The 24,663-nt window shown below is 31.1% G+C and overlaps 1 protein-coding gene across 1 annotated transcript in view; it reads right to left on the bottom strand.

Moving 5' to 3' along the window:
- LOC129989363 (A.superbus venom factor 1-like) overlaps positions 1-24,663 on the bottom strand; it is a 184,637-nt gene that overhangs the window by 51,683 nt on the left and 108,291 nt on the right. Inside the window, 3 exon segments of the mRNA XM_056097853.1 lie at positions 1,285-1,360; positions 8,711-8,899; positions 10,362-10,463. Coding sequence (XP_055953828.1) covers positions 1,285-1,360; positions 8,711-8,899; positions 10,362-10,463 — 367 coding nt within the window.

The following is a 24,663-nucleotide window of genomic DNA, read 5'->3' on the forward strand; positions in this document are numbered from 1 at the left end:
CTTAATGTTAGTATTTTAAAAACCTGGCGTGGAACAACGTGTTTTATAAGATGCAAGATCTTTAAAAAAATGCATAAAGAGATATAGAATCATCATAAACCATAACTTTTTCACTTTTTCTAGGCATATCATTGTTTTAAATAATAAAGGGTGTTCCAAAATTAACTCAAGATTTGAATTTACCACCATTCGTGTAATAAAAAATTGGCAATCCTATTAAAAAACCCTTTGATAGCTGATAGTTTTGTGTTAATAAAAAGGGAGCGTTACACGATAGAATAAAGTGTTTTCATAATTGAAAAATATTTCAAAAATAATGAACGCGTGGCGGCCACAGCTCGAAGATTTGAGAATTGTCCCCCTAGATCGTGGGATTTTACACCAATGGGCTTCTTTTTATGGAGTTATTTGAAGTCAAAAGTGTATAACAACAAGCCCACAAGCAAACGTGAATGAGGAAATTCAGACCTGCATCAATGAAATTCAGAGACATTTATGTAAAATTATCATGGAAAATTTCGATAAAAGAGAGTATATGTGTTAACAGAGTCGTGAGGACCATTTGTCCTATATGTTATCCCATAAATAACCCTATTCTTTGCACTTTACGAATCAATAAAAATATAACAATTTAAAAAAAACTGTGTTTATTTTATTAAATTCAAATCTTGCCTAATACTTTATCTCGACTATGTACTATCTACCTATATACTATTGTGTAACGCTCACTTTTTACTAACCCCATATACTATCAGCTGTTAAATAGGCCAACACTTTACTGCATGAATGGTGGCAAATTCAAATCTATCGTTAATTTTAGAACACCCTTTAGCTACATTTTGAATTCAAGATTAAAATTAAATTTTTCTTTCTGAATTTCCTTCTTTGTATATGCTTTTGACATTTAAATGTAAATCTTATGAAGCTGGTTCCTTATGCTCCATAGATTTATAACAGTAAGGAGTACCACAAAATTAATAATCGAGTCCAATTTTTCATTGTTTATTGGGACGCAAACGAAAATATAAACTTCATAAAGTACATGTAACCGAAGAATCTGTTCTGCTTTTAAATCGAAAGTAAGCTAATTTATTCTAAGGTAGCATCGAACTTACAAGCTAAATTCACTAAAGAAATTGGCCTATTTTTTCCTTGATCTATTAAAAGCAAAATTAAATGCTATTTTTATCAGTTAGAGGTTTCTGATATATAGAAAACAAGTCAGAAAAAATTGCAAAAATTAAAGATGATTCAAGTAAAACATTTCTCTTTCAAGAAACTTACCAAGTACTTGTCGGTCTATGGGGATAAGCCGCATACGATCCATCTTCTTTTCTGAATGATATTTGTTTTCTGTAGCCTAAGAAAAAGAAAAAAAATTACAATTTATTGAAAGAATTTAAAACATTGTTGCAGGGAAGGTACTACTTCTCTTGTCAACAACCATTTCTTTTCAGCGAATACAAAGGCTACGGGGATGAAAGAGATTTCCGTGTAGAGTAGCCAGATATCTCTTTTGAATTACTTGAGTTATTCAGTCCGTGATGTCAGTTTAAGGCATTACAAATATGCATATAAAAAACAAAATCTTCTGCGTTCATTCTTATATATATATATATATATATATATACCGGGTGTCCCATAAATTTGTAAATTCATAAAAATTGAAGGACTGGGTATATTTGAATGCGGTTTGCGAAGCTATTATTCTCATGAAGGGGGATTTTTTTTTGATACAGAAAAAAAATAATTTAAAAATTGTCAATAGAGGGCGCTGCACACAAGCAAATCAGTGGAAATATACAAATTAAAGTCTTATGAAAGGCAGAGTGAGCGATTGTTACATCATTTCTAAAGGTTTGCTTAAGGTTTGTATTAAGATGTTGACACTGGTGGATAAAGCACTATTGGTAAAGTTGTTTTATGTCAGTAACGAATCGGCGGCAGAAGCCTTACGAAAGTTTAAGACCCAGAAAAGATTGAAGAAAAGTTCAGGTCCGATCACTCCTGCTGGACTTGTTTCCCTAGTACGCCGTTTCGAAGAAACTGGAAGTTTGTGTCATCGGCCACGCAGTGGTGCACCTCTTTTAACAACACTCTGTACCCCCGATGTCTCTTCGTAAATGGACACGCTAAGGGAACAGTCTACAAGTGCAGTCAGTAGCGCACGAGAAGTGGCACGAATAACTAGTATACCAAAGACTTCGGTGTACCGTATCCTTCATGGTGTATTGCAATTGTATCCATACAAATTGCAGCTCTTACCAAATGATACAGCTAAGAGATTGGAATTCTCAAATTGGGCTTTGGCGAAAATTGAAGATGATCCGCGATGGCTGCTGAAAATATTGTGAAAAGATGAGGCTCATCTTGCTTTGCATGGAGCAGTTAATACCCATAATTGTAGAATATGAGAATCCACATGCTTACACTGAGAAGCCCCTGCATTCACCACGGGTTACTGTTTGGTGTGGTTTCACTGCATCCATTATTGTAGGCCCGTTTTTCTTTGAAAAGCCCTGTAAAAAAGCAGGATGGAAGACATGTTCAGTTAATGGAACAAGTTACTTGGAAATGTTACAGAAGGAAGTGATACCGTCCTTATTGGAACACGATGTCCTTGACACAGTGACATTCATGCAAGACGGGGCACCTCCTCACATCGACACCGAAGTGAAGGCATTTTTGAGAACTTTTACTGAAGAACGGATAATCAGCCATCACTTTACACATGACTGACCCCCACGCTCACCAGATTTAACACCCCTTGATTTTTAGCTATGGGGTTACCTTAAGTCTCGCGTGTACCGCCATAGGCCAACTTCGTTAGTGCAGCTAAAGGAAGCCATTCGGCACGAAATCTCATGCATTCATCCGGATATGCTGTATGATGCAGTTACCAGTGTTGTCTCCCGCTTCCAAACTGTCATTTGTGGTGATGGCGGACACATAGAACAAGTACTGTAGTACTGGTGTGATACGCATGTAAACAATTGCTTGCATGCAAATAAAAGTATTTTTCCCGTAGAATTGTATGTTTTGCTTGTGTTTAGCGCCCTCTATCGACACATTTTTGAATTCTTTTTTTTGTATGAAAAAAAAATCCCCCTTCATGAGAATAACAGTTTTGAAGACATAGATGAGACATTTAACATTTTAAAATTAATTTTAATATCTATCGGAAAAGCATAGTTATTTACAAGCAGAGACGCGGGCAAGACGTCCGACACAGAGCAGCACAAAAGCCGAAGTGAGGAAGAAGCGAGAAATAAATTATCCCTCGTCTTATATAACCTGAGATTTTGATAGGGAAAATATTTCTCATAGTGCGAATATATTAATAAAATTCTGATGGGGATTTCTGACACATGTCAATCACAAGTAAGGGAAACACAGGGATCTTTTAAAAAGAATGTGCTTACTGGACTTTTCCTATCGCTTCAAGTGGAACGTGAGAATGTGTCGGAGTTTAGCCGATTCAGCAGTTTTATAAAGCTTCTCTTGAATTAAGTAGAGGAAGTGGAATTGGATCACAAAATAAGATAATATTTTAGAATGAAGTTACTATGGGCTAAATTAAGATAAAATCTTGAAAATTAATTAAATTGAAATTAGAGTTAAAATATCATTATATATATGTATACGATTTCACAAGATTAACCTATTTCGAGATCGATTTTAGTTATCTGATTACGATAAGATAATTTATTTCTCGTAATCAGATTTGGGGGTAAGCTATTATCTTTCTAGAGACATTCCAATGAAAGGGGTGTGCATTTCATATAACAGGAGCCCTGCTAGATGGATGAAAAAAGGGTATTTACGTACTCAAAATTTACTTATTTCATGATTTATTTCAGGTATCTGACAGAAAGAACTCTTTAAAAACATTCTTTATTTTTTGCTGAAGTGAACGTTAGAGTTTGGTTTCTACTATCAGAAGTGATATGGTGAGCAGGATTTCTTATTCGTACTAAGAAATGTTCAGAACATTGTTCCATAAATTAGTAGTGTTGCCGTTAAAAATGTTTCAAACTATTTCTACTGCTTAGCTTCCGGAACTCTGTTTTTGCCCTTATTTGATGACAATGTTCTAACCACGATTAAGACAAATATGATTTAAACTTTGCTGGAAGCAGAGAAAAAAGGATGAGAAGTACGAAGAAAAATGAATCAACGAAATATGTACATTCTATTTTAAAATTATTTTCCTTCCATTAACAAAAAAGATTTTTCGTCTTTCGGAATTCTCATCAAAAAAAAAAAAAAAAAAACTTTCGTTATGAAATTTTTTGTCTGCTGCGATTTTATTATCAGTAACTTTTCACCATGGAATGATGAACCAATTTCAAAATTGGAATTTGGAAAGTGGAATTGGGAAAATAGAAATAGAACAGTGGTATTAAACTAATTCCGGAATACACTAATATTGTCACAAAAAATAACTTTTTAGTTTAGTTTAATTAACGCTTCTTTTTAAAGGAACACTAGGACTATTTGGAGACGGATCTCGTAATTTTTAACCGCGGTCAGATGACGAGGGCGAAACCTGAGCTGTCAAAACTGCAATCTATTTTACGCATTGTTTCTGAAAACCGTCAGAAATAACCAATGGCTACTAAAGGCTAAATAACCAGTTGCTGCTTAGGGAAAAATAATGTTCAATGTTCCTTCGATCATATTTTTTATTCTAAATAGTTATTACTCGGAAGAAAATATACTTCTCCTATAAAAATTGGTACGTTATTGAAAGATCATGACATTAAAAAAATTTTTCAATGTTATTTCAAGGATTGTTTCAGCTTTCAGCCATTTGAGGATCGCTTGATTTTTGTCCAATTCAAGTGAAATTTTTCACAATCTGCTCTTTTTATTGATTGGCACTAAAACTACCGATATAACTAGTTATACGATACCTGTCAAATTGATGGGTTTTTTTATCATCATAGCTTTCGTTGCAATTTTTGGATATGTTTATGTAAATAAAAATGTAATTTAACAAAAATAACATTTAATATAATAATTTATTAATTATTAATAAAAATATTGTATGTAATTTATTATTAACTAGCCGCCTTTGGCGATCAGCCGGTTCACCAATCTTAATGCACGCTAAAATTTTAATAATCAAACATTTTATAGAACTCCCATTTTAATTGCTTCTTCATTAAAATATTTTAAATCTTCAAATTTTAATAGTCATATAATTCACTCTTAATGTTATAAAGGCCTTCAGCCATAACGTCATATGTATCTCTCTAATTTTCTATTAGTCCCCGTATAATTTATGCTTTAAATTAAAGTGGAAATGATTAAACTGCAATAAATATAATAATTTTTATTTATTTATTTTTTTTACTGAAACGAAGCATTTTTTTTAAATATGAGCACTGAAAACAAAGTCGCTGAGTATTTAAACCTTATGGGTACTAAAGAATATTTTTCTTAATTTATATAATATCTCAAGAAGTTTTCAACAAAATTTTCTCAGATTCATCATGAACAGATCGATTAATTTACAATGTTTAGTTTTAAATGCATCACATACTAAAAAAATAAACAGAATCATTTGAAATAATCTGTCGAAAGCATATTAAGCCTTCAAAACCAAGTCCGTATCCGTTGTCAGCAATCAGAACACAATGCGCATGCGTGAATTTTCAACGCCAATTATGGTAACGCAAATGCGTGAATTTTCTACGCCAGTTGGGGGTAACGCTATGCAGATTAGAAATTTTTAATTTCCTTTATCCTGTTTTATTTTAATTCAAAAGTACTTCAGAATGAATCTGAAAGATCGATTAATTAACAATGTTTAACTTTAAAAGCCTCAAAGCTTAAAAAAACAAACAGAATCCTTTTAAATAATCTGCCTAAAATTTCTTAAGCCTATTCTCTTTAGCGCGGGAAAAAAAACTGAAGCCTTACTCATTTGGCGGTGGGGAAATAAAAAGATTTTTTTTGGCGGGAAAGTTAGTTTTTAATTAATAATTAAAATTTTAATTAAAAATTCAAAAAAGGGACCCAAGGTGCACATTCCCGACTTCCAAGGTATGCGTGTGCCAAATTTGATAGCTGTAGGTCGAACGGTCTAGCCTGTAGAGCGCCAACACACACACACACATTGAGCTTTATATAAGTATAGATAGATAAATGTATTTGCATTTATAGGATATCCAGTTAGAGATTTCAGTTTTAAATTGAATCATAATAAAATAGGTCCCATTATAACGGCTGCCGGACACCTTGGATCAATCAATATAATTGTATATGAGAAATGTAATTCAAAATTTTCTCGGAAAGGTCTGAAAGCGATGTATAAATGAAAGTAAACACGTATTGATGTCCATCATTGCATAGATGATCCATAAAATATTATAAATTTTGAAATTGCCGCCATTTTGATGGGCCTTGGTATAAATAGGTATCGGTCATACTGATTAGGGAAAATAAAATGACTGAGTGAAATTAAATAGGAATATGTCATTGTTCTTATATTTCATAAAAAGTCATCAAAAAGTTCTAGAACAATAAATAAATTATAGCAAAATATTTAAGCATGGAATTTGAAAACCGTCAAAATGACGGTCTTGGTAGTTCTAGCGTTAAAACAAGATTAATATGTGGTATCCATCTAAATTTCGGGAAATAACTTATTTAAATTAATATTTTAGAAGTTTCTGGGTGCGACAAAAAAAACTCGGACAAAGTTATTGCATCATAGAATAGAAATTAATTAATTTCAATTTAATTTATGTTCCTTTCATTTTGTCTGCCAATTCAATAATAAAATACTTTATAATATATCTCTTAGTTCACGCATTTTTTTGGGGGCTTTTTTACACTGGTCTGAAAAGGGTCTGCTAATTTCGAGTTTTAAGTTAAGAAAACAACAGTGTGAAATCAATCGTTCGTTTGCTAACTGTGTCAGATGCAATGTGTCGTTTCAAGGAGCACGTAATTAACGGTCGACGTTCAAGACGGCGAAAACGCATGGTGAACACTTACATTAACCATAAGGCTATCAAAAAGAGTGTTCAACGAAATCTCAGGATTTCCATGAGAAAGATCGCTTGTAAAAGTGCAGGGAATGACACACACACACACACACACACACACACACACACACACACACAAAAAAAAAAAAACAGAGCTTGGATTGGAGCCGTACAAGTTCCCAAAAGTTCAGTTTCTCACTGAAGAAAACAAACTCGTGCGCTCCAACGATGCAGGAAAATTTTGAAACGGGTCGCAAGTCAGCACTGTGTTAGATTCCATTTTACTGATGAGAACTCCTTTATTGTCCGACAAGCCCACAACTCCCAGAACGACAGGATCTGGTCTGTAAACGCTCCAATTGTAAACGCTCGGCATTTGTTGAACATCACCAACTTTCCATATAGGTCAGGGTCGGAGGCAGAATCTGTTCAAGCGGCAAAAACACCTCTGGTTTTTGTGGATGAGAGCATTAAAATTGTACCAACGGGACATTCAAGAAACTGTTGTACTTCTGTGGCTAAAACGTACTTCGGCAATGTCCACTGGGTGTTTCAACAAGATACCGCACCAGCGCATTAGGCCAAATAAACACAAGAGGCGCATTTTCCGGACGTGATATCATCTGGAGAGTGGACACAATGCTGACCGAATCTCAAACCCATGGAGTGTATACCCACATTACAGTGTATGGGTCATTTGGAAATCTAGGACTTGCACTAAACTATACAAAAGTTTGAAACTCTCTGAAGCAATTTCCTGGAAAGGGATGGGATAGATTAAAGGTAGAAGACGCTTTCAATACGCGTTTGCGCTTTTGCATCGCTGCAAAAGGCGGCCACTTTGAAACCAATTAAATTTACTTATTAGTAAAAGTCTACTATTTGTTATAATTTGTTAATTTATTTATTTTTAATAAAATTATATTAAGATATATCTACACACTTGAAACTTCGAAAATCGTTCAAAATATCGAATATTTTTTTTATTGCTTAATAATGTTCTCTGATCCTTTAGCTTCCAAACGGTATCAAGATTTTGTCAATATTCGAAATATTTCTCGAGTTATGATTATTTTTCTTGAGTTGCTTTCATTAAAAACTCTAGTTACGGTTTTTTTAAAACTCATTTTATGAAGAATGATATTTACCCACTATGTTGCTTCATTCAAACAGTCGTAACTCAACAAGAAATTAACCAAATATAGTTATTTATTTATCAAAATAATCTGTATGAAATAGCGGATGTTTTTTGCTTCAATCAAAGTTATATTTATGGAAATAAATTTTTAATATCTATTTAAAAGTTAAAATTACAGAAAAAAAATCTCGCTTTTCTATTCATCGTTGATGAAAAAATTGTTTAAAAAAACTATATATTTTTATAACTTTATTGAGGCATACAACATGAAGACTAATATTAGGCATAATTTCCAACTAGAATTGTGTGTCTGTACAAATTAGAATTTAAGATATCATGTTTCAAAAAATAGGCTAATTAGCTCATTAAATATTATTTAATTAATTAATAATTAGTGTAATATGGTTTTTCTCACTGAAATGAGGTTAAACATGTATTACTGACCTACTGTGAAAAAACTGGATTTTTAAAGTTAAAATTTTAAAAAAAATCTTTTAGTGTGTACGTGCACCTTAAAAATTGTTTTTCTGGAATTTTTTTGCCTGTAATATACATTTTGAAAATTTCAGCTCACCTTGGCGGATGAATTCATACCATTCTTCTTCTGTTTCAGGTATCGTCTTCCCTGAAACTCTCAAGAACCTCATAATGTAGAGAACAGTGGCGAAAATCATAGGGTTATGCTTACTGGAATGGCGGAACTTAAGTAGAAGGTCATCAATACCGTCAAATGCTGGTTCAGCTAAAGGACCAAAATCGTATCCTGCAAAGAGGAAATAAATCTGAAATTTTGGACCTCTAGTCCAAAGCATTACAGCAATAAATTTTAGACTTGACCTGTCTGTCTTGCCTTTCTCTGACTTGATTGCATAAGCCGTCATATTCTATGCGTAACACAGTTTAATGAAAGAACATAGCCACAAATAAAATCAAAAGTGCTCAATTTTCTGCGGAATTAATCCAGAGGAAGCAAATATTTCACCACAAATTTAATCTTGATCAGGTGACTGAAAGATATGAAAAAATAATGATGTAGTTTCTTTTTTCTTTTCTTTTCTTTTCTTTCTTTCTTTCTTTTCTTTCTTTCTTTTTTTTTCAAATTTCATTAAAACTTAAAACTTTTTACAAGTTGAGTTTAAAATTAATTTTGAAAATTTTATTAAAGCTAAAGAAAATTCCTTGATAGTAAAATTAGTGTCTTTGTAAAACTAATATTACATTTTAAAATGGTATAAAAATATTTAGTAAAAAAATCTATTGCATTAAAGATAATGAAAAAGAAATGCTTAAATTTAATTTAATCTTTAATCTATCTAAAAATTGAAATCCCTTTTCCTATAGACAACTTACTGTCAGGATAGGAAATGCCACATCTGAAATATTTTATATTCTAGTGAATATTATTACCAAAGAAGTAACACTGTTCCAGATTTCATAGTCGTAGGCCCAATGTTCTACATATGGTGAATATTTGAGAGATTTTTACATATGATTATATTACAATATGATTCCTTGCAAAACAATATTGTTTTTACAACTTACAAAATAGAAATTACAAAACAGTAAAACTCATAATAATATTTTTAAAACTTACAAAATAGAACTTACAAAACAATTTTTAATGTATTCATAAAATATTTTTAATAACATATTCATCTTCATTAAAAAGGAGAACAATATTGCTATGAATGTTAGTACTGTTTCCTTCTGCAATTAATTTCATAATAAAGGAGAGTTTAAGGATGTTTCTAACGGATGCTGCATAGATGCCGGTCAATAACCTCCAGGCCTTAGCGACAGACTTGGCTAGCTTTTCATGGCAAAAGTGGAGGATAATGAATAGTCGAGAATCTTGAAGATATCTCTATTAGGATTCGAGTTCCAGGGCTTGCTCTAGAACATTGGATGTCATGCCACTGAAGTTATAAAAAGTGGAAGAGTACAAACGAGAGAGAATAAGTAGTATGAATGTTGGTCTCCAGTGAGTTCTCTCTGAAGGTTTTGAGCTTTTGCGACTGTCTTTTAAGGATTTGTTCTTGTGCGAAGTTGATTTGTCTTGGAGTTGTTCTTTGCATGATTTGTCTGCGTTTTGTTACCTTTGTTTCATATTTTTATGTAGAATAACTGTGTTTATTGGATTTTCCACTTGATACTCACTGGAATAATTTATCTCTTATAATATAATGAAAAGTTTTTAAAATTTGGAAGTGAAAGGAATGTAATACCTGTTGCTGTAATTGTGGAATTTTCTGTACCCCGTACGGACTCATTTGGAAAGGTTAAATTAATTGCAGAAACTTGCAACTTCTTATCGGGATCAATAGAATCTGTAAAAATCGAATAGTTATTGCTGGCGTTTCACTTCAAGAAATTCAGGATATAATACAGAGTAATCAAGAAATAACAGGAGGTGTTCGGAGCCCTGTAGCGTGTTATGTACTAGACGAAATATAACAAAGTTTTGCCACTATACACATTAAAGTATGCGGTTTCGATTTGTCAAAAAAAATTTAGTACCAAAAGACGCCGATAAGGGAAATCCTAACGCTGCAAGCGCATAATGTGAGAAAAAAGAATACATAATTGCATTACATTTGCAGAATACATTAAGAGAGAAAATAATACATAATAAATAAGAATACATATCAACAGAATCCAAAACACAATGGAAACAATAAATAACAACACGCCAAATACTAATGAGAAACGTTTATTATAGCAACTTACAAATTTCGCTCAAAGTGACCACCAGCCAGATGTTCCAATAATTAATTGTATGTGGTACACTAGGTTTTCGATAGTGGCTCACAGTATATCGGCATTTATTCGTCTGACATGTAACGTTATTTGTTCTTTTAAAGTAGGAATGACAGAACATGTCCTTGATACATAATGCATTTCAAGCTTTCTTTCAAATAGCGCACAACCAAAAATCGTCCTCGGCCTGAAGAAAACTTTACATCTTCGGCCTGGTTGTATACCAAGAATTTCCGTGGCTTCAAATTTTCCTACCATTCTTCGTAAGTTAGTTATGGTCATCTGTCCTCTACGTAACTGTTTTAATCACCAATATTCACGAAGAGCAGCACTGGCATTTTCATTCCGCTGATAAAATAGCTTGACTAATAAGACATGTTCACGTAGTGACAACGCCACGTACGGAGCAAATTCTTGCAAAATGAATTGTATTCCAGCAAACCTTCCTTTTATCTCTGATATCGTGTCACAAAGTACCCTTATATGTAAATTACAAACTGAAGTTTTCGATCACAGCGCCAGAATTTTCCCTATCGGCGTTTTTTGGTATTAATTTTTTTTTTCTTGACAAATTGAAACCACATACTTCAATGTGCATGATGGCTAAATTTTGTTATATTTCGTCCAGTACATAACAAGCAGTAGGGCTTCGAACATCTCCTGTTATTTCTTGATCACTCTGTATTTTAGTACCATAAAAATTAACAATATCATAAATTTTAAAATGAGATCTCAGTGTAAATATTTTTGAGAATTAATATAATTTTTAATTTAAGGTATTCGAGGTTTTTAATTTAAGGTAATTTGGGTTCAGAGACGATTTTTTAAAAAAATGATACATAAACACTTTTTATTGCACCAAATGGTTAAAACAAACTTAAAAAAATAAAATACACTCATTGCCTTTAATTTTTGGAAAAAAACCCTGCTCCTTTAATGAAAATTTAGCAAAATTTTCAATGTTAGGAAAAATAGAGTAAGTTAAATTTTTATTTCATCTATATATACCTCAAACTACATAAATCATCTCACTGACACTCCGACTCGTCCGAAAGTACGCGGATAAAGAATACTGGATGACCGGACTGCCGCAACAACAACATCGGCGGGAACTGTGCTTGAGTCCTAAGGGCCATCACCGTCACGGTACAACTCTTCCAGAAGGAAGTACGTCCTGTCATCGATGGGAGGAGCCAGATCCTCCACCTAGATACCTACCAGAGTGGCGAGATCCAACCACCATACCGGAAGTATCTCCTCCTCATTTCGAGGTTCCCCCACGGGGGTTCCTCAAACTACATAAAATGTAACATACCACAAGATAAAAATTATTTTAATAAATAAAATTTTTTATGAGCGCTTGAAGTTGCTGTTAATGATTTTTTTTGTCAAAATTTTTCTATATTTTGAACTTAAAGTGTTTGTAAAACACGTATAAATGAAGATATCTTAAAAATTCACGGTCTATCGCACTCTCAAAAGTTTTGGACACATGCATACATAACTTCATGTAATTTTATTGAATTGATTTTGAGATGTCCTGTTTTTTATGAATCAGTCACAGTGAAATATTCATTCTTCAGAAAATGGGTTTAGATACCGTATCTGTAAATTCAAATGCGCTGAAAATAAGTGTAGTTTTCACACTTTTTCAACAAAAATGTTAAAAACAAACAAATTATGGCTGAGTAGGTTGAGAGTAAACATGAACATATCAAATATTATTTGGAAAAATTTTTTGATAAAAAAAGTTATTCATTTTTGGTTAAAAATACTATTGTTTCCGTTTTCATTTTAATTTATTGTATTCTGATGATGATTAGGTGTGTGCCAAAAGTGGCATTACACCGATAAAAGCTCATAAATAAAATAGAATTTAAATAGCTATAAAAAGACTAGCTATTCAATTTTTTTTTTCATAATTTTGTGTACTAGAAGCTAAAAACAGCCAAAGAAAAAAAAGAAAAAAAGAAAAAGAGTAGCATAAAAAAGAAAAAGTGGAGAGGTCTAAATAGCCCAAGCAGAAGAGTCTACATAATATACCAACAGTATCATTGAAACATAATTTGTAAATAATAAAATTTACCGAAGATAGGCAATTTAAATTTAGAAGAAAAAAATAAAAAATGAAAATAAATAAATAAAAAAATTATATAAATAAACAAAAAAGTGAAAAATATAAATAAAAAAATAAGTAAATGAAAAAATAAACAAACAGAAAAATAAATATATACAATGGCTCAGTCTAAGGTAGAGTCCATGAATCAGAAAAAAAGGCCTGATATTCTTTTTGCATTTTTTTCCTTGTACTCACTAGATACTGTCCACAGTGCTTGACAAATCAGGAAAAATTATTGTTCATTTTGGAAAATTCTGTTTTCATTATGATGTAGGAAGTCCAAAATATTTTGAGCTTCTAAAGTCAATTTATTGTTTAATAGAATTTGGGAAATATTTAGTTGAGATTTTATAAGTTTTCTCAAATGATGAAGAATAGGGCAATGGAAAATATAGTGTGGAATGTCATCATAATCATTACCACATCTACAACTACAATTTCTCAAACTGAATCTTTTAGGATAATGCGGGCAAAGTCCATGGTTTGTAGTTAATTGGGCTAAATATTTATTGTCAATACATCTATTTCTTTTTACCTGAGAAAAGATTCCGGAAATAAAGCGGCCTTTTTCATTATTTTCCCACCTGAATTGCCATTCATAGATGAGAATTTTCCGAAGACGAGTTTTGGTTGTTCTTTCAGATTCTCCAAGGTGATAGTCAATAGAAGGTTTAAGTGAAGCAGCTTTGGCAGCCAGATCGGCTAGTTCATTACCGTTGATGCCAATGTGGGCTTTAACCCAGTGTAATGAAATATTACCATCTACCAGATTTTTAACATCTTCTACAGAATTATTTTTTGGGTTGAATGTTTGAAGAGCCTTTAAAACACTAAGGCTGTCCGTGAATAGATGATAATGCAAATACGGTTTATTATGGTTTTTCCAATTTAAAGCTTGCCATATTGCAAAAAGTTCTGTTTGAAAAATTGAGCAGTGATTTTCAAGCCTGTACTGAAACTCTTCAATTTTATCTTCGCTCTCAAAAACACAGAAAGCCGCACCAACTTGTTCATCCATTTTCGAACCATCTGTATAGATGGAATGTGGAGCTGTCACTGCAGAAACATCCCGCTGTATTAGGGTTTGACGGTTTTCAAACCCGGTTTTTTAAAGTAAATTTGTCACATTCGAAAACCGATTTTTAAATTAAGAAAACCGGTTTTAAGAATTCATATTATTATGTAAAAAATAATTTTGAACTTATTTGATTTGCTATTCATTCTATACAACGGGCAGCAAACACATTTTTTCAACGTTGCAAGTTGCGTTGGCCAGTGCTTGTGCTCTGCACAGTTGCGCCTCGAATTCGTCAATTTATGTTTTTCATGAACATCCCTTTTCACTTTTTTTCCCTAGGTGAAACAAAAGTTTGATAAAGTTCATCTTTCTCTTCTCGTCGGATGTTTTGTCTATCGGTATGAAGTCGGTGCTAATAGAAACGTCAGCAATTTCACTGGCTAGTTTCGAAGAACGTGTGAAAGGAATAAATAATTCCCTGTTTTCTGCTTCTTGATCACAGTATTAAGGATATCATATAAAATTTTCTTCGTACCACTCCTGAAAGCTTTTTCACACCACTTGAACTAGCCATATCAATACGAAATATTCAGTTAAAATAAAATGCTGTCAGAAATGACATAATACTCGCATACGCGTGAAAAAAAATAGAACTAAAAAAGTATCTTATGCGAGAAATCCAAGATTAAATGTGCTTATCGTTCCGCTTCTCACCCCTTAATGAAATGGAATTGTCGAAATGTGGTCTCAGAACCTGATTCACCTCGAGTCACGACAGGTTTGCTTAATATTGTGAAAGCGAAAACTGGAAACAAAAATATAAAGTTGTTATATTTGGTAAAAATAACGTAAGTATTAAGTATGTTTAATTTTTATGTTTATATTTTCTATTTTACATTTTAAAATTTTAATTTTATTATATAAATTTCTTCTATCAAAAATTAGTGTAAAATAAGAAGTTCTGTCTTCTGTTTAATGGAATTTTAAATAAAACACAGGGTGTTAAAATATTCCATATTTTCTTTCGCAACGTTTTAATATAAATTATGTCTTTAGCAAGCATCGGAATTAGATTAAGAAAGATTTTTTTTTAATTCCTAGAAAATGTGTAGATTAGATTATTTTAAATTGCATTAATATTAATAGTTAAAATAATAAAATTGTAAAATAAACGTCAAAAATATTTATTCAATAACTTCATTTTTAGATAAAAATGAGTAAGTCGGAAGTTTGGGATAGTTTCAAAAGGTTCGGGATAGACAAGGCAATCTGAAATCATTGTAATAAAATGTTGAGCTGCAAAGGATCATCTACGAGCAATCTACATAATCATTTGAAAGCAGTTCATAAAATAACTGTCGGAAATAATATAATTGTTTAGTTTCTTGAAGACCCTGAAAAAATCTTACAAATCCAAAGACACTGAAAGCTGAATTTTCATTATTTGAACAAACGAATAAAAGAACAAAAAAACTTAGATTTGTAATTTGATGCCAAACTCAGTAACTAGTGAACGAGTATTTTCAATTTCATGCAATATTGCGTCCAAAATAAGAACGAGACTTAGCCTCCTTTCAGTGGATATTTCATGTTTTTTTAAAATACTATTTTCTTAGGAGAAATTAAAATTAGTGAAAATAATATAAATATTATTTGAAATTTTTGTTTCAGTTTTCGTTATTTTGTGTAAGTAATATGTATATGTAATCTTTAATTTTGTTTTTTATATTTTGACTTTGATATTGATTTTGTTTTTTGTTATTATATATAAATTAAAATTTAAAAAAATGGAATAGGGAAAAATCTTTTATTTTTCCCTATTCATTTTTTTTTGACAAAAATTTGAAAACCGGTTAAAACCGGGTTTTTTTGGAAATATCGAATTTGAAAACCGGTTTTTCAAAAAGTCGGTTTTTGTATAAACCCTACGCTGTATCTTTTCAATCTTACTAGGGTGAACCCATCTATTTTCATAACTCATCATTTTAGACCCCTGAATTGTTTGGCCAAAAATATTGATATCTTTATGGTGATTTTTTATCCAATACCAAGCGGTTTCAATATCACATATCAGATCTACTAGTTCAAGTCCACTAATTATTTGTAGAGCTGCTGTAGATGTTGTACGAAAAGCCCCCGTTATTGCTAACAGTGCTTTGCGTTGTACACTATTGATCTTTTGCCTTTGTCTATTAGTGCCCTTCCACCAGGCTGCAACTGCATATACTAAAATTCTTTCCAGAGCTCTTTTGTATAAAATTTTGATAATTTTTCCTGATATTCCTTTATTGTATTTGGCAACTGTAAGTCTATTTAAAATTTTAGTCATCTTGCTTCCCACATGATTTATATGGGCCATACCAGTTAATCTGTCATCAACAATAATCCCAAGAATCTTCATATTTCTTGTAAGCTTGATTAATTTTCCTGCATAAGAACAATACGGAGGGTGTTTATAACGCCCTTTTTTTCCCAAAAGGAATCAGCTGCGTTTTTTCATGCGCAAAAGTAACCTTAGAGTCCTTTACTCCAACAATCTAAATTTTCTAATGTCTTATTAACCAGATCTTGAATTTTATGCTTGCTAGTTGCTGCCACTAACAGATAAAAATCATCAGCTTATGAAATTATTTTAATATCTTATCCAAAATTAATTTGCAGCGCTTTATTTGCTACTAGAAGCCAATACAGAGGTCTAGAATTAGAACCTTGAGGGAATCCAATCGAATATTCTCTATTAAAAATTTGATCACCGTCAATTAGAAAGACCTTTCTGTCGTTGAGGAAACTTGCAACCACATTAAAAAGGTTTTTGGAGCAATTCATATTTTTCAAATTGTGTAGCACTAATGTCCATCAACACACGACTAAAAGCACTTTTCACATCTAAAGAAATTATAACACTATGTTTTGAGTTATTTCTTGCCTCCACGATCCAATTTTTAGTGTGAATAATTGCTTCAGTTGTACTTTTCCCAGGAATAAATCCATATTGATTTTGATGAAGGTAATTATTTTTTAATAAATGATAGAATATTCTCTGTGTAATCATTTTATCAAATATTTTTGCCAATGCAATCAAGAAGACAAATAGGCCGAAAAGCTGCTGGATCTGTATCTTTTTTATTTGACTTGTTAAACAACACAACTTGTGCTACTTTCCATTTTGAAGGGAAATATCCATGATGCAGGCATCTATTATAAAGATCAACAAAAATTTTGCTATTACACTTAAATGCTTCTTTAATTATCCCTACTGAAATACCATCCGGACCTGGAGCTTTTTTGTTATTTAACCTGTTGATAGTATGTTCCACTTCGGAAATTGAAAATAGAGGATCATTTGGTGAATTTGGAGGAATTCGACTATTTTTTCGAATATTTTCATGAAAAAACGTAGAATCACCATCATCCAAGGGAAAGTGAAATTCAAGTAAAGCATCTATCGCTTCCTTAGTAGATTCGGCTAAAGAACCATCCGTTTTTCTAATTACACTAAGTTGGAAGGATTTTCTGTCTGGATTTTTAGCCACATCAAAATGAATTCCAAATGGCTCACTTGATGTCACATTTTCACATAAATTAGACCAATCATTTCTTTTTGCCCAATTTAAACTCATTTTATACTTCGCCTCTGCTTATTTAACCAGCATTCGAAGATATTTCTTGTTTCTTATATCTTTGGCCTTAAACAATTTTCTTTTTGCTCTTCTCACATCACTTCTTAGAACCTCTAGTTTTCTAGACCACCAATTATGTTTTTTCTTTAGGTGTTTGTTTATATTATTGTTTTTACAGGCAGATATTATAGTTTTTGTTATATTCTCAACATAAGAATCCAGATTTTGTTTTATATTATTTCCCATCTTTTGGAAATCTTTGGTAAGCAGAACTCTAAATTTTTGTAAATTTAAGTTTTCTATGTAAATTCTATCATTTTTGAACATTTTTGGTCGTTCAGTATAAAATGAAAAACTTATGCTATTATGGTCACTGCCGGTTGGTTCTAAATGAATTTTCCATTTAAAAATATTTTCTGATAATATAGGGTCACTAATGATAATATCTATCCATGTTCTTCCTAATGAACCATCAAAAGTTGGAGGAGAATTTTCATCATTTAAAACAACAAGTCCCTTTGAAAAGAGAAATTCAAGTAATATACGACCCCTATAATTTTCAAAATCACCTCCCCATACTGTACTTTTTGCATTAAAATCTCCTGCAATCAATACTCTATATGAGAGTGCTGTAAACAATTTTCCAATTCAATTAAAGTAGTTTCAATATCTTCTGAAAGAGGACAGTAAACTGAGATAATCATTAAGGTAGATTTGCGAAAAGGAATGATTATAGCAATGATATTACTGGAAGAGAAAACCTTTATTGCTTGAAGATATTTATTGTAGACTATGATACCTGATTTCAGATTGTCTCGGTCAGAGAAGAAAGTTTTTACATTGGAGGGAAAACCAATTGGTCTATTATTCTTTTGATAAATTTCTTGAATGCATGCAATACTAATTTCTTCACCTTCTGCTCTTTTATTAAGGTTTTTAGTGGCAGCAATTGCATGATGTAAGTTCAGTTGCACAATTTTAAGTTCAGAAAAAAGTGAATTACACATATTGGATTCTTTTAACTAAGTACTCAATTTCTTTCTCTAACGTTGGGCATTTATTATCATTTGCATTATATCTTACATCTCTATTAAAACCAAATTTACTATTTGCTTCAACATAATTGGCACAATTAGGTGAATTTTTGAAATAATCATGTTTTTGTCCCATTTGTCCACATTTTGGACAGGTCTCCATATTGACATATGTACTTATATGTACAAATCTGTCACATTTGTAAAATTTGGTAGATCTTAAAAATTCTCTGAGAGATAGTTGAGACCACTCTAAATAATTTTTTTTCTTTTTCATCAAAAGCTTAAATGTTAAAGGCTCTGCTTGAATAACCCAATGAAATTTATTATTGTTTTTACTATTTAATTTGAAGAGCGCCGAGATGCCTTCTCTTTTTATTTCGTTTTGCTTGCATAATTTTTCCAAGAAAAGTTCTTTAGAAATTTCAATATCCACATCATAAATAATGCAGCGTGGTTTTTTAATATTAGGTTTCTTAATATCAATTTTCCCTTTAAGTTGAGGATTCGCCTGAATTTCTTGAAGTATTTTTTCTAAACTATTTGCTGAATCGCATTCAACTGTCACACCTCCATTTCTTATTTTTGTAATATTTTTTACTCCCACATTGATTTTACTTGGAGCAATATTTTTTAACAAAGATGCTTTTGTTTCTTCTGAAGATATCTCTTTTTCTTTAGGGTAAATTAATGAAACAAATTTAGGTGGAATCTTTTTAAATATTGTTTTAGGCTTGACTGCTATTTTGGCATATGTAGGTGTCTCCTCTGGATGAGAAGTAGCCATATTTTTCGCGTTATTACTATTGTTGTCTTGCAAGGTTTAAATTTTGCCATTTCATTTTGAAATTTTCTCCATTTGAGAGAATGTAATTTCTACCAATTTATCGAGCTGGGATTTGATTGTATCTTGTTCTGCTTTTTTAATTTTTGATTTAGTCTGAGTAATGATGGATACAACCGTATCTAAGCGTGTTAAAGCTATTTGTTCTTCATCCTTCTTTAATTGTATTAATAACTTCAACTGTCTCTTCTGTATCTAATATGTCAGATGATGGAGACATATCTGACTTTATAGTCTTAAAAAAGAATTTTATGCAGCTATATATTTTAAGGTATTTTTTTAAAAGAAAACCTGAAAACAGAAAGAAAATCGCCAAGATTTTGTCACGAACGTGTGCGGAAATTCACTTTTTTTACATTAATATTGGCGAGCGAAAAGCATAAACATTGGCATCTATGGGCGATCAAAACCGTTACGATGGAGACCAAAAATAGACCGTTAGAAATGAAAGAAAAATAAAATTAGTTTAAATTCAGATGAATTTTCAAATACAATCGCCTTTTACCTTTGATCTTTCATTGAAGGAACATCTTTTACTCCAGGTAGAATTCTAAAAAATAGTAAGCGAGGGAGATGTGCGATAGTTTCTTGATCTCCAATGTTTTTTTGTTTCCAAATTGTTGTATAATATTGAAACTACTGTATCTATAGTTCTATCTTACACATATTAAAAACAAAATTAGAAAACCGTCAAGTTTGCTACGATCCTCCTACGTATCGTGTGCAAAATACAAGTTGTGACAGGAAAAGAACAGCGTTCTGCTCGTTGTTCAATGTTTCGTCATTGACTGACCTCAGTTGTTGCCTCTGTTCTTATTTATAACATCACAGTACGTACAGGATTGTTCTTTCGGTATGCTTAGTGTTTTTTTTAATGTACCACAATGAAGATTACAGAACTTACGTTAAAATGTGAACAATTTATATCCTTTAACTTACTTTTTCTCTAATAAATCCTTGCATTGCATTATATAAACGTATATAAAGTACCAGTACACAGCCTTCTATTTTAATTCGACACGTTGCCGGCAATTGCTTCTATGTTTCATCGGGAAGTGTTCACGATTTATGTGGCTTGAGATGAATGTAGGGCATAGTACTCAATAAGAAGGGAGAAAATGCGTTTTGTAACAGTGAGTTTTGGTACAAAAACTTTGTTTTATGGTACTGGTGGGCAAAGAAATGAATTCATAGAACTCCGGGTTATCCAGCTTTTTTTGCTATCCGGACTATCCTTCCACAACATTAGTCCGGTTATTCGGGAGTGTACTGTATTTAATTACAATATGTGGCATTTTGATGTAACAGAGGCTGAGAGTTTTTTAATAATTCAATCAGATATGCCTTTTTCTATATGTTTAAAAAAAATTTGTCTCAAAATTTTCAGTATTTCTTCAGACATATCTTTTTTTGTTATTGTTGCATATAACCTTTTCTGAAAAGTGCCAATATCCTAAGAACCAAAAATGAAGTAAATTGCAGCTTTCTGAAAGCAAAAACGGATATCTTTCGGTTTATTTCATTGAGATTTTGAAAATATAAATGCAACATGATTCAATGATTGAACATTGATTTTCACAATCCAATTATTACAAAACCAAATTAGTAAAAATCCAAGTTAATATTGCAAAAAGAATAAAAATAGAATAAAAAATGGAAGAAATTAAGAATCCGGCCTGAAGATTTTCTCAAGGGTTACCCTCAGGCAGGGATTCGAACAAGGGATATTTTCTGTGAAGGGTCTGACTTTTGTCCAACAATGTTGAACCCTCATGACCCGAAAATTCCCTGAAACTGAAGCCTCAGAGAGAAACAATTTTTTACAGAAATAAAACAATAAATTATAACCTCCAATTTAAGCGAAAATTATAATTACATAATATAAATTAAAAAAGAACATTCACAACCAATTATTGAAATAAAAAGGAAAGAACAGTAGCAGGTAAATCTCTGCAAAAAAAAAAAAAAAAGCCTTACCTCACGTTTCCCGCCTTATTTACTGCCCCTGCATAAAAACGCCAAGTCAATCAAAGCAATAAATAATTGAAGGGTTTCAGCGCCAACTATTGAGTTAGTTGACATGTAACCGAAAGTCTATTTTTAATTGTGCCAAAAGATTAGTAATAAGTCCAGTCTTCTCTTATTAAAACGTCTATATTGCAATAGTTTCTGGGAAATTCATTAGTAGTTAAGTTTTTAATGAGATTATTTGTTGCTTCAATATAAGAAATTTTGTTATTACATTCTCTTTTAATCCTATTGAATTGTGAGAAAATTAAATTTTTGAAAATTTTAGAGTTTAGATTCGAATCATAATTACTAGCCTTAATTATTTTAAAGTTGAATTCATCCCTTTTATCGTAGATGCTAACGAATGTTTTCTCATTAGAAATTTCGATTTTTAAATCCAGATAGGTAGTTTCGAGTTGATTTTTGTTGGTTTCAGTTAGCACTAAATCATTTGGATAACAATTAGTGAAAATATTTGTACTATCCAAGTTCAACAAAAGCAAGTCATCAATATATTTCCAAACGTTTATTAAATTGTGTTTAATAAACGGTTATTGAGTAGGAAAATATTGGCTAATACACTTGAGAAAGCTGTTCCCATTGGAATGCCCTTTACTTGTTTATAAAAATTAATTCCATTAAAAGCGTAATTTTCGGTAATATTAAACTTACATGATTCTAGCCAGCTATTTTTTGTAATAATATCTTCATTTAAATAATCATCATATATAAAAGTATAGACATTTATTAATTTGTCATAAAGCAGATTAGTGTATATATTTTAAAAATCTTAAGTATTAAGTTTATTTATGTTACTATCTTTTAAAAAATCCAAAACTTCTTTGTTACTATTAATTATAAAGTTATCTTCATCTTTAATTTTTTTCAGGATAATTTTCAAGTACTTAAAGAAATGTTTTCCCGTATAGTAATTATAACTGCCAATGCTACAAGTCCCGAATCTGAAGTTTAATGTTTTTTTTTATGAAATTTAACTATTGGGAACATATAAGAATAGTTTAGAGAGCAAGTCTTAATTTTAGTTTATTTCGCGAAGGCAGCATATTTTTTATCTAATTTCTTTTTCCCGTTATGCAGTAAAATGTAAATTGCTTTAGAGTTATATTCATCAATTAATAGTTCTCTATAATAATATTTACACATTAAACAAAAATTATTTGCTGATTTATCCATTGCAGTAATAACAAATTTCACTTTAAAATTTTTTTATTTGTTTTTTTTAATGTTTTGCTAAAATAAATCCCTCATTCTTTAGCTCCGCCAATATCTACATTCATTTTTGTCTTAATTTACTCTAAAATTCTCACTTTGCATTCTCCAAAACCTTCCGGAGGTCAATGGTATTTTCTAGAAATTTTAGAAATAAAAATATCCAAATCTTGTCCAATAGAAATTAAGATTTTTTTATTGTTTATTTTTTCTCTCAATCTAAATTTAGTTCCACTTTCCATTAAACCTCTTAAAGAGCTAGAATCAATCATTTCCAAATTCCCTGTTATAGCATGATCTTTTTCCAGCATCTATATAATCTTTATAGATTTCTTTGTTACAGTTACAATCTGTTTTATTTATTTTATCTAAATTTTTGCTATAGTAATTATAATTACAAACTCGTTTCCTTAAAGTTGATGTATAACTAAACGCTATTGAAACAATTGCTTTATCCTTTAAAGGAAAAAATACTTTGCTGTTATGCACAATTTTAGGTAATTTTAGGTTTTCGAGGTTAATATTCAAAAATCTTACCATGCAGAAGTTTCTTTGTTTAAATTATTTTTATTATTAAATAATAAATCGTTTTTTCCAATATTAAGCTTAAATTTAATTAGATGAAGAATTATAAATTCAGTGAAATAATTTTTAAATATTATTTCTCCAAATCTGTTATTCATAAACCATTTAATTTTATTTTTTCTAAGACCAAAAAAAAAAAATTTCCTAATTTTGTGAATGCTTTCACTATTATGATCCAGATTACAAAAATTCTGAAATTTCTCAAATATAATACCATAATTGCCGCCTCTATTTCTCTAAAGAGTGTGTAAAAACAAAATTTCTTATATTGAAGCAACAAATAATCTCATTAAAAACTTAACTACTAATGAATTTCCCAGAAACTACTGCAATATAGAAGTTTTAATAAGAGAAGGCTGGACTTATTACTAATCTTTTGGCATAACTAAAAATAGACTTTCGGTTACGTGTCAACTAACTCAATAGATGATGCTGAGACCCTCCAATTATTTATTACTTTGAATGACGTGGCGTTTTTATTCAGGGGCATCAAATAAGGCGGGAAACGTGATGTGAGCCTTTTTTTTTTTTTGTAGAGATTTACCTGTTACTAGTATGTTCTTTCCTTTTTGTTTCAATAATTGGTTGTGAATGTTCTTTAGTTTATATTATGTTATTATAATTTTCTCTTAAAGTGATTATAATTTATTGTTTTATTTCTGTAAAAAATTGTTTATCTCTAAGGCGTCCATTTCGGGTCACGTGGGGTCAATATTGTTGGACAAAAGTCAGACCCCTCACAGAAAATATCCCTTGTTTGAATCCCTGCTTGAGGGTGACCATGAGAAAGTGTTCAGGTCGGATTCTTAGTTTTTCCTTTTTGATTGTATTTTTATTCTTTACCCAATATTAAAGTATTTTTACTAATTTTGTGAAGTTCATCTGTGTTTTAGTATTAGCAGCATTAGCGGTTTCTAAATACAACTGCATCTTTTTTAGTTTGATTCAGAAATAATTTTTAATTTTTTTAGTTTGTTTTCAGAAATAGGTTTTAATTTTTAATTGAAATTTCATAATGCATATATTTTTGATTATTTCCAATTATTACATGATATTTTTGGTGTAAATTTAGACATTTCTTTAATTTTTTAAATACTTTAGAATCCACCTTTATAGTTAGATCCTGCTATAAAGTCATTTCAGTAAAGATCAAAAGTCTTATTATGGAAAAAAAAATGTATTGTTTCCAATGTTAATAAGTGTTAGGATTTAAATTGTAAAAATAAAGATTCATTTCCGAAAGAAAATTCTGTGGATGCCATCTGGTTGAAAATTCTGCATGCGGTGATATTTGATGTTTATGAAACAAT

This window comes from Argiope bruennichi, chromosome 10 (genome assembly GCF_947563725.1).
Source record: "Argiope bruennichi chromosome 10, qqArgBrue1.1, whole genome shotgun sequence".
Lineage (NCBI taxonomy): Eukaryota > Metazoa > Arthropoda > Arachnida > Araneae > Araneidae > Argiope > Argiope bruennichi.